Consider the following 12,403-nt stretch of genomic DNA (forward strand, 5'->3'; position numbering starts at 1 on the left):
GGAAATTAAGTAAAGATCATGTTCCATGAAGATTTTTTTGTAAAATTCCTACTGTAAATGTATCAAAATGTAATTTTTGATTAGTAATATGCATTGTTAAGAACCTAATTTGGACAACTTTAAAGGTGATTTTCTCAGGATTTTGATATTTTTGCACCCTCAGATTCCAGATTTTCAAATAGATGTATCTCGGCCAAATATTGTCCTATCCTAACAAACCATACATCAATAGAAAGCTTATTTACTGAGCTTTCATATTCTATATACATCTCAGTTTTGTAAAATTTAACCTTATGACTGGTTTTGTGGTCCAGGGTCACATATATGTGTGTACTGTATATATTTATTATGCATATATAAATACACATACATGCATGTACATAGCATGTACATATTTAAGTATATAAATCATATGAATATAAATATACGCATGTAAATACATGTAAATTTTTCAAAATATATACTGTATGTGTGTGTCTATATATACATAATAAATATGCACAGTACACACACATATTCTATGTAAAACTTTTATTTTGGATGTGATTAATCACGATTAATCATTTGACAGCACTAATATATATAATCTGTTATCTTGGAGCAAAAATAAAGTAAAAACAGTAAAATTGTGAAATGTTATTAAAAATTAAAATAACGGTTTTGTATTTGAATATATATTTTAAAACTTAATGTGTCTTTTACTGTGTTTTTGATCCAATAAACTCAGCCTATATTCAGTATATATAAACAATAAGTGTAATACTGCTTTAAATTGTTTACTGTTTTTTTTTTTTTTTCAAAAAAAGTTTTCTGTTTAATTTAATTTTTGTTTTTCTGAGCAAAAAATAAATTTCACACATTTTTCACACATTTACAGAAGACACCCACTAAAATGTCATTCAGTGTAACAATCTTTTCAGCCATATTTACAACAAAAATCAATTTATGACATTAAAAGATACATCAATACATACCTTTTTAAATTATTATTATTATATAAAATAAAAATGCATGAAAAAATCATGATCTGATGTTTTTGACATTGTGGACATTGTTAGTACTTTGAAAAGTAGCTAACTATTTCAAAGCATGAGCCAACTGACCCCATTTATTTATTAATACACATTTTTTAAAACATTAAATATGTTTTACTAAGAAATTACATCACTTAATGGAAGTAAGACAGGTTGCATGACTTAAACAAAACAGGACTTTACGAGAAAGAAACTTAAGAAGACATCTGCAACACAGAGATCTTGTGTCAAAAAATACAGACTCAAAGCTACAGTTGCATTAAATCATATTCTTGGAACAACAGGAACAAAAAGAAACCGTCTTCTTGGCTCAAGTTCATGCTGTGACAGCTGTGTCTAACCCTATCACCGTGGAAATGACAGCTCTAGCCCCGCCCTCACACACACACACACACACACACACTTGAAAAACACAGCCCCCTGGCAATGTGCCGAGGGAACATAATTGACGTCAGAGCGCTCTGCAATTGCCTCATTCCAAACAAGCTTTTCTTTTTTTCATATTCTCATCTTTGTTTTCCCCCTTGTCCTCACCGCAGCTTCATCTCTCCCTTCAGATTAGTGAACATGTCGAATGTTCATGCCAGGTACATGAACATCCGTCAAATTAATCAGTCAAAGCCAAAATGACAGGTATGATCTGAAACGTGATACCGGAGATCATCTGAAAGCTGAAAAACTTTCCAAAAACGTCAATCACCTGGGTCTTTGTGTCATAAAAGTTCAATAATTAGACCTAAAACATCTTCAGCTGTTCACAAAGTTAGACTTTGTCGGCGTCAGTAGCTCAGCACACAAACTTTTTCAGCTGGGGGTTGGGTCATGAATATTAATTAGGTTATTTGAATTCTGTCATCATTTACCCACCCACATATCAGTCCATTGGTAAGCAAAGGCCGTCAAGCTCCAGAAACAGACAAAAAGAAAAAAAGCCATAAAAGTAGTCTTGAGTACTATATTTTGGGATTTCTGAAGCCAAACATATAATTTAAGACAGCTCTTAAATTACCCTCATGTCGTTCCAACCTGTAAGACCTGTAAATTCATCTTCGGAACACAAATTAAGACATTTTTGATGAAATCCGAGAGCTTTCTGACCAGAAACGTAGTAGGGATATTGTTAAAATAGTCCATGTGACATCAGTAATGTTATGAAGCTACGAGAACACTTTTTGTACGCAAAGAAAATGGTACGCAAAAGTACCGTTTCTGTCTATGCAGGGTCAGAAAGCTCTCGGATTTCATCAAAAAATATGTGCTTCGAACTAATTTGTGTTCTGAAGATGAACAAAGGTCTCACAGGGTTTGGAATGACATGATGGTGAGTAATTAATGATAGAATGATGCAAATGACGCCAAATATTTCTGGTTCTCATGTCTAATTGTGACATGTTAATTTGAATATATGCATACTTAAATTGCACAAATGAGGAATCAAAACTACAATGTTGGGAAGTTTTTTACTTAATGCAAGTACAACAGGTTGTAAATGTTGGCTTTAACAGAACAGAACTGAGAAAATGTCAAAAACAGATTTTGTGTTGCACAGAAGAAACTTTAAATATAGCTGCAAGCAGCGATTACCGGGGTTCGAGCACTTTAAGGCATTTAAGCACATTTGAAAAAAGACATTACTTAGCAAGCCTGTTACCACCTAAATCAAGTATTTAAAAAAAGCATTTTTGGCAAATCCAGGTAATTTACCATAAAAAATATTGTTTTTTAACAGTTATGGCTATTATAGTGCCAGCTGTGGTCCAATCTCCTTAAAACTTTACATGCTTGCTTAGAATCAGATGTGCTCACCAGGTTTCATGAAGTTTTAAGTTTTCCTTTAGGCTTTATAGGACTTTGAGTAAATTTGGACAGGCCCCCAAATAAATGACCCCATTATAGCCTCCCAAAGGGTGAATTAAATTTTTTTTTTTTATAATTATTGTCCTAGAGAGTGCAAAGAATTGTACTGGAGTGTTTCTTTTCCAGATTAAGCAAAAAAACTAGGACTAGTTTGCAAAAGCATACATCTTCTCAATCATCTAACAAACGGTTTGATTGACAGCGATGGTTGTAGAGGCAAAGCTGTCTGGAATAAGGAGTTTTATTGCATGATACAAATATTTTGCTTGTATGTGCGAAAAACCACCCCTTCAAAAATGCGACATTGCCCCCCCCAGTGGCCAATTTCTTTCAAATTTCCCTCAGACCTTTGGGGGCGAGTCAAACAGGCCCAACGAGTTTCGCTCTGATCGGCATCCGTTAACCTTGTCTAACAGGTGGTCTAAATTCGTCGGCCAACTGCGGCCATGTATTTTGAGATAAGCAACTGTTCTTATAAACACTTGTGGCACTTTGGACAAAGACTGTGCACACCAATTTTCATGTTTATAGGACAAATGGTTGCACAGTTATAGTCATTTTTATGTTTTTTGCCTCTAAGTGCCCAAGCTATTTTTTTCTTGTGACCTTAGATTGAGCTCTTGCATAAGTGTTCTGAGTTTGGCCAAGATATCTCATAATTGGATAATTATTGATATTCACTACCTGAGAATCTTTCTGCACTGGTTCGGTTCCAATCGGGCGAAAAAACTAGGACTAGTTCGCAAAAGTACCCAGAAATTTTGCCACGGTTGTAGTGACAGTTTAGGAGTTTTGAGCGATTTCATACTTTTCACCGCTGTAGCGGCCCCGTCAGGCTGATTGAGGCGAGACTTGGGCATGTTGTAGGTGGCTTGAGTACCACCATTCCTCCAAGTTTCAAGTCTCTAAGACTTACGGTTTGGTCTGCACGATCAGTTTTATGTGGATATTGCTGATCCGTGACTATTTTAACAATTGCAGTAGGGTTTCAGCGCTTCCCCTAATGAAAAGGGATAGTTTATTAGGGGTAGCGCTGTGAAAGCCACCAAGTGCCCAAGCTCCGCAATTTTTTTCTTGTGACCTCAGATTGAGCTCTTACGTCAGTGTTCTGAGTTATAGGCATTTTAGTAAAAGTGGCCCTGTCTCTTTTGAACATTTTCAACGGTGAGTCGAAAGTTCAGCATTTTTGTTAATTATTGTTATTCACCCCCAGAGAATCTTCCTGCACTGGTTTGGTTCTGATCGGACGAAAAACCTAGGATTAGTTCACAAATGTACCCAAAAATTTTGTCACAGTTGGAGTAGTGGTTTAAGAGTTATTAGCGATTTCATACTTTTGATCGCTGTAGCGCTTCCGTCAGGCCGATTGGGGCGAGCTTTGGTCAAGTTGTAGGTGGCCTGAGTACTACCATCCCTCCAAGTTTCAAGTCTCTACAACTTACGGTTTGGTCTGCACGATCAGTTTTATGTGGAGATTGCTGATCCATGACTATTTTAACAATTGCAGTAGGGTTTCAGCGCTACCCCTAATGAAAAGGGATAGTTTATTAGGGGTAGCGCTGTGAAAGCCACCAAGTGCCCAAGCTCTGCAATTTTTTTCTTGTGACCTCAGATTGAGCTCTTACGTCAGTGTTCTGAGTTATAGGCATTTTAGTAAAAGTGGCCCTGTCTCTTTTGAACATTTTCAACGGTGAGTCGAAAGTTCAGCATTTTTGTTAATTATTGTTATTCACCCCCAGAGAATCTTCCTGCACTGGTTTGGTTCTGATCGGACGAAAAACCTAGGATTAGTTCACAAATGTACCCAACAATTTTGTCACAGTTGGAGTAGTGGTTTAAGAGTTATTAGCGATTTCATACTTTTGATCGCTGTAGCGCCTCCGTCAGGCCGATTGGGGTGAGCTTTGGTCAAGTTGTAGGTGGCCTGAGTACTACCATCCCTCCAAGTTTCAAGTCTCTACAACTTACGGTTTGGTCTGCACGATCAGTTTTATGTGGAGATTGCTGATCCATGACTATTTTAACAATTGCAGTAGGGTTTCAGCGCTACCCCTAATGAAAAGGGATAGTTTATTAGGGGTAGCGCTGTGAAAGCCACCAAGTGCCCAAGCTCTGCAATTTTTTTCTTGTGACCTCAGATTGAGCTCTTACGTCAGTGTTCTGAGTTATAGGCATTTTAGTAAAAGTGGCCCTGTCTCTTTTGAACATTTTCAACGGTGAGTCGAAAGTTCAGCATTTTTGTTAATTATTGTTATTCACCCCCAGAGAATCTTCCTGCACTGGTTTGGTTCTGATCGGACGAAAAACCTAGGATTAGTTCACAAATGTACCCAACAATTTTGTCACAGTTGGAGTAGTGGTTTAAGAGTTATTAGCGATTTCATACTTTTGATCGCTGTAGCGCCTCCGTCAGGCCGATTGGGGTGAGCTTTGGTCAAGTTGTAGGTGGCCTGAGTACTACCATCCCTCCAAGTTTCAAGTCTCTACAACTTACGGTTTGGTCTGCACAATCAGTTTTATGTGGAGATCACGGATTCGTGACCATTCTAACAATTACAATAGGGTTTCAGCGCTACCCCTAAGGAAAAAAGATAGTTCTAAAATTATAATTTATTTACCAACCACTTCTTCCAAAGTTCTAAGAATTTCTATTAGTTGTTGAGCACAAAAGAAGATATTTTGAAGAATACTGGCAACCCAAGAGCTGAAGGTAGCCATTGACTTTTATAGTATAGAAAAAAATGTGTTCTTAAAAAGGTCTTCTTTCATGTTTAACAGAAGAAAGAAAAGAACAGGTTTGGAACAAGTGACAGAATTGATTTTCATTTTTGTGTGAACACGTTTCACCATGTTTAAATCCATTTTGTGGATTTTTCCTAGATAAATTGTAGGAAAAATCACAAATTAAGTCCACAGATATGCAGAAAAACACATGCGCTGATTCACAACATATGTCTTCTCTTATCCCCCTCGTGAACTCTAAAAACACAGGAATGGAGTCATATCCAAACAGCGTAAATGCTTGGGAAGCATTAAATTCCTCTGACATCTGCTGAGCAGAGGCAGTATTCCCGGAAGCCCAGAGTGTAGCGCTGAGGTGATCCACACCCAGTGAGCTCATCCTGACATGTTTGTGTGCAGGCATGGATTAACCCCATAACTAATCTATAATGCACAATTGCGGTGGTGAGTGGGTGGGTGGGGGGGGGGGGGGAGCACAGGCATTAGAAACAAACCAAAACCCTATAGGATAATGGCCCAACACTAGAAATCTCCACAGACCTCACCACACAATCCATGAGCAAACACAAAGAGGAATAAAATGGGGCGGTGATGGAGCACAGCAAGTATTTTTCTCATTCATTTTCTCCATTGGGATTTGCAATTCTTCAATGAAACGTTCATGAAGCAAATCAACTAGCTCCCAGATGAATTAAAAACGTCATTCTGAAGCACAAAAAGTATACAGTATGAAAAAATGTATGTAAAAATACAGACAAGGCATATACAGTGCAGTTGAGGTCAAAAGTTTACATACACTTAGCAGAATCTGCAAAATGTTAATTATTTTACCAAAATAAGAGGGATCATACAAAATTAAATTATATATTGTAATGCATTATGCAATGTTATCTATATTTTATATTGAATTATTTATATTAAAAAAAGTGTATTTTTATACATTATATAGATGTATAAGTAATTTAGCAAAATATAATTAAATTATGATTTTTATATGTACTATGTTTTATATATCTTATATACAATTAATGAATATTAGTTTTATATATGCAGTATATGTATATCTATGTTTATATCGACTGTATTAACATTTTTTATACATGTTTAACAAATTTTGTAGAATTTTATTTTATGTAATCATTAAACCATTTTATATTTTTATAATGCATTATGTGATGTTATCTAAATTTTAAATTGATGTTTAAAAAAAATCTCAAATTATTTGTTTTTATATATTATATGTTTTAGTAATTTTATAAAATATACAATTCAAATAAATGTATATTTTACATGTATTATATAATGTTATCTATATTTTATACAAAATTAATGAAAATTAGTTTTATACGGATTTTTATACGTTTAACTCATTTTGTAGAATTTTATTTTATGTAACCATGTAAAACTATGATATATTATAATTCATTACGTAATGTTATTTATATTTTATAATGAATTATTAATATATTATATAATATATTAATAACAGACTTCTTTTTGATTAAAAAATGCAGTAAAACATTATTATTATTAAATATCATTACAATTCAAAATATTTTTTTCTATTTGATTATATTTTATATGTAATTTAGTATATTCCTGATGCTAAATATGAATTTTCAGCATCATTACTCCAGCCTTCAGTGTCACATGATGCCTCAGAAATCATTTTAATATGCTGATTTATTATTATTATTATTATTATTGTCATTATTAATAATAATAATAATAATAATAATAATAATAGTAATAATAATGTTGTAAAATTTTAATTGCATTAATAATTCAATTTAAAATATAGATAACATCACATAATGCATTATAATATAGTTATAATATAATGATTACATCAAATAAAATTCTACAAAATTAAAAATTTGAATACATAGTAAAAATGTAAAAACTATATATCAATATAAACATATATAGATATAGATATTTTGCATAGATAAAACTAATATTCATTGTTTTTATATAAGATATAGATAACATTAATACATATACAATATTATATTATATCATAATTTCATTTAATTATATTCTATTAAATTAATAAAACATCTATATAATGTATAAAAAATATTTTAGATTTTTTTTTAAATATCAATAATTCAATAATTCAATATAAAATATGGATAACATTTTTAATAAAAAAAAAAAAAAAATGTAAAGGGGAAAAAATGGTCAAGAAAACTTTCTTTCTTAATCTCTAAAACTTAGAAATATATAAATACATTCTATTAAAGTGAGAAATGGAACCAGCAGATAAATTAGTTTCTGCTGAACCCTGTTTAATTGTGATTCTATCCAAAGATTCAGTCTGGGTTTGCTCGAGACTGCAGCCTCACAAACACACACATTAATGCACACAAACAAGCAAAGTGTTTCCGGTCAGACCATATAAGGAAGGCACATCCTGCTGGTTGCCATGGTGATTAAGGGAGCTAAAGACAGACAGAGTGCTTTACCTTGCTGATGTGAAGCTGCTGCTGTTGGAACTGTTGCTTGTGTTTTTCCAGGAACTGCTGGTGTTGCTGTTGAACCACCAGCTGCTGCAGCGCCTGGGCGTTCTGGGGCAGGGGGGCCGACTGCGTGCGTCCGAGGGGCCGGTGCTGCCGGAGCTTGTGGATGGGATGGGACTGCAGGGACACGCCCCCCAGGCCTGGGGACACAACACATGGGCTTTGGGTTACACAGCAGATTCTAGTTAGCACTCAGCCCCCAACTAATTAACACCTCGCCTGCTTTGGCTCTCGGGGGGTTAAGTTTCCTGAACACACGGCTGAAGATAGAAGCGCATCTCTGCCTCGGTGTTAGACGGCATGCCCACGGATCGCTCGTGAAGTGTCTAATGCACAATGTACATGAAACTGACAAGATCCTTCTCAAAAAGCAACAGAGTGTGAGTGAATGGAACAGAGCGCTGATCTTGAGATTTGTTTTTAAAAGCTTAACTATTTTTAAAGTTCATATGCTGTCCTAAATATGTAACTAATGGTGCATAATGTCAAAGAAACACAAAAGATGTGGCCAAAAGATGGCCAAAGATATTCATGTTCATTTAATGCACACACACAAGAAATATAAAATATAAATAACATATGGTGCAAAATGTCAAAGAAACAGGAAAAGAATATTCATATGTTCATTTGACGCACACGCACAATTATAAAATATAAATAACATTATATAAAGATGTATAATATATAATAGTTTTAAATCAAATTCTACAAAATTTGTGAAACATGTGTAAAATTATGCTAAAATATAGTAAAAAAAAAACCTGTATATATTGATATAAACATCATATATAAGTATAAATATAAACTGCATATATAAAATAAAACTATTATTCAGTAATGTTATTTAAAATATAGATAACATTAATTAATTCATACATTACATATTCTATAAAATTACTAAAACATGTATAATGTATAAAAAGACATACTTTTAGATTATTTTAAATATTAATAATTAAATTTAAAAAATATATAACATCACACAATGCACTATAATATATAATAGTTTTATATGATTACATAAAATAAAATTCTACAAAATTAATATTAATAAACATAACTATATAATACATATATAAAACTAAAACAAAACTAATATTCATTAATTTTATATAAAACACAGATAAAATTATATAATACATATCAAATATAAATTGTATTAAATATTCTATAAATGTACTAAAATAAATATTAATTAATTAATTATTTAATTTAAAATCTAGATAATAATATATAATGCATTATAATATATAATAGTTTTATTAATATTTAATATTTATAATTAATATTTATTAACTTTATATAAAATATAGATATAAAATTGTATTCTATAAAATTCTGAACGTATGTAATGTATACAAATACATAATTTTAGATTTTTTAAATATTAATTCAATATAAAATAGAGATAACATTACATAATGTATTACATACAATAAAATTCTACAAAATTAGTCAAACACTAAAAAATTGTTGAAATATAGTAAAAATAATAAAAAGTATATATCAATATAAACTGCATAAATAAAATAAACCTACTATTCCTTAATTTTATATAAAAATATTTTATATATTTCATAGAATTATATTTTTTAAAATAACTAAAATATGTATATAATGTATAAAAATACATTAGTTTAATTTTTTTTAAATTATAGAATTAAAACAAAATTCTACAAAGTAATTTAAACATATATAAAAATGTTAATATATATAAAAATATAATAACTGTATATAAAAATATAAACATAATATATTAATATAAATCAATAAATAAATAAAATATAGATAACAATATAAAATGTATAAAAATAATACATAAATTATTGTATTTTTCTAAAGTTATAGAATTATATAACATTACTTTCTAATAATTCAATTTCTATAATTAATTTACATATAAATAAAATTATTCAATTAAATAATTTAAATGATAACTATATAATACAAATAATATATTCATTTTATATAATTATATAAAATAAAACTCTATAAAATTATTAAAACGTATATAAAAATATTTTAATATACAATGTACGTGTATACAATACAAATATAAAAATTATGTAACTTCTAATTGCTGGTCACTGTTCATGCAGATCATATGAACACTGAAAACAGCACAGCTATGTAGCAATTTGTCTTGGACAACAATCAATTATACTGTGCAGCATAATTATACAAAAATAAGTAAACAATTGACCAATCAAAATCCAGCAGAGAGCAGTATTATAAAGAGCACACAGTAATCCAATATGTGACTATTATGAATTGAAACAATCAACTACACTGAATGATAGATTGCCAGAAGAAATGCTACCGTATTCAGTGAGAAAACATTATTTTGCATTATTGTGCCACTCTGCTCCAGACAGACTCTCCATCACTGTTCCTCCCAGGGATTTGACACTTCCTGTTTGTACAGTCGTGGCCAAATGTTTTGAGAATTACTTAAATATTGGAAATTGGAAAAGTTGCTGCTTAAGTTTTTATAATAGCAATTTGCATATACTCCAGAATGTTATGAAGAGTGATCAGATGAATTGCATAGTCCTTCTTTGCCATGAAAATTAACTTAATCCTGAAAAAACTTTCCACTGCATTTCATTGCTGTCATTAAAGGACCTGCTGAGATCATTTCAGTAATCGTCTTGTTAACTCAGGTGAGAATGTTGACGATCACAAGGCTGGAGATCATTATGTCAGGCTGATTGGGTTAGAATAGCAGACTTGACATGTTAAAAGGAGGGTGATGCTTGAAATCATTGTTCTTCCATTGTTAACCATGGTGACCTGCAAAGAAACGCGTGCAGCCATCATTGCGTTGCATAAAAATGGCTTCACAGGCAAGGATATTGTGGCTACTAAGATTGCACCTAAATCAACAATTTATAGGATCATCAAGAACTTCAAGGAGAGAGGTTCAATTCTTGTTAAGAAGGCTTCAGGGCGTCCAAGAAAGTCCAGCAAGCGGCAGGATCGTCTCCTTAAGAGGATTCAGCTGCGGGATCGGAGTGCCACCAGTGCAGAGCTTGCTCAGGAATGGCAGCAGGCAGGTGTGAGCGCATCTGAACGCACAGTGAGGCCAAGACTTTTGGAAGATGGCCTGGTGTCAAGAAGGGCAGCAAAGAAGCCACTTCTCTCCAAAAAAAACAAACATCAGGGACAGATTGATCTTCTGCAAAAAGTATGGCGAATGGACTGCTGAGAACTGGGGCAAAGTCATATTCTCCGATGAAGCCTCTTTCCGATTGTTTGGGGCATCTGGAAAAAGGCTTGTCTGGAGGAGAAAAGGTGAGCGCTACCATCAGTCCTGTGTCATGCCAACAGTAAAGCATCCTGAGACCATTCATGTGTGAGGTTGCTTCTCATCCAAGGGAGTGGGCTCACTCACAATTTTGCCCAAAAACACAGCCATGAATAAAGAATGGTACCAAAACACCCTCCAACAATCCAACAACAGTTTGGTGAAGAACAATGCATTTTCCAGCACGATGGACCACCGTGACATAAGGCAAAAGTGATAACTAAGTGGCTCGGGAAACAAAACGTTGAAATTTTGGGTCCATGGCCTGGAAACTCCCCAGATCTTAATCCCATTGAGAACTTGTGGTCAATCCTCAAGAGGCGGGTGGACAAACAAAAACCCACTAATTCTGACAAACTCCAAGAAGTGATTAAGAAAGAATGGGTTGCTATCAGTCAGGATTTGGCCCAGAAGTTGATTAAGAGCATGCCCAGTCGAATTGCAGAGGTCCTGAAAAAGAAGGGCCAACACTGCAAATACTGACTCTTTGCATAAATGTCATGTAATTGTCGATAAAAGCCTTTGAAACGTATAAAGTGCTTGTAATTATATTTCAGTACATCACAGAAACAACTGAAACAAAGATCTAAAAGCAGTTTAGCAGCAAACTTTGTGAAAACTAATATTTGTGTCATTCTCAAAACTTTTGGCCACGACTGTACACTTCCTGTGCGCTGGATTCGCTAGTCTCCCTGACAACAGTGGGCTGAGAAGAGAGAAGAGAGAAGAGGTTTCCTCTTTACCGTGATGGTCTATGATGGCACAAATCATTAGTCAGAATTGACTGCGCCAGCGAGGCGTCTCTCTCTCTCTCTCAACCTCAGGATAAGTATTGACCTCTTCTTATTGGCAGCCTCTCTCTCCCGTCTCTCGTGAAGCCGTTCCTGGCACATCATGAGGCTAATTAACACCGCCTATGACTAATTTGATTAAAATGAGCC

General features: G+C 33.3%; 1 protein-coding gene across 1 annotated transcript in view; it reads right to left on the bottom strand.

Moving 5' to 3' along the window:
* Positions 1-12,403, bottom strand: part of LOC141340192 (histone deacetylase 4-like) — a 50,549-nt gene that overhangs the window by 3,902 nt on the left and 34,244 nt on the right. Inside the window, exon 9 of the mRNA XM_073845118.1 lies at positions 8,102-8,295. Coding sequence (XP_073701219.1) covers positions 8,102-8,295 — 194 coding nt within the window. The remainder of the gene's footprint in view (positions 1-8,101; positions 8,296-12,403) is intronic.

The sequence above is a fragment of the Garra rufa genome, chromosome 8 (genome assembly GCF_049309525.1).
Source record: "Garra rufa chromosome 8, GarRuf1.0, whole genome shotgun sequence".
Classification (NCBI taxonomy): Eukaryota; Metazoa; Chordata; class Actinopteri; order Cypriniformes; family Cyprinidae; genus Garra; species Garra rufa.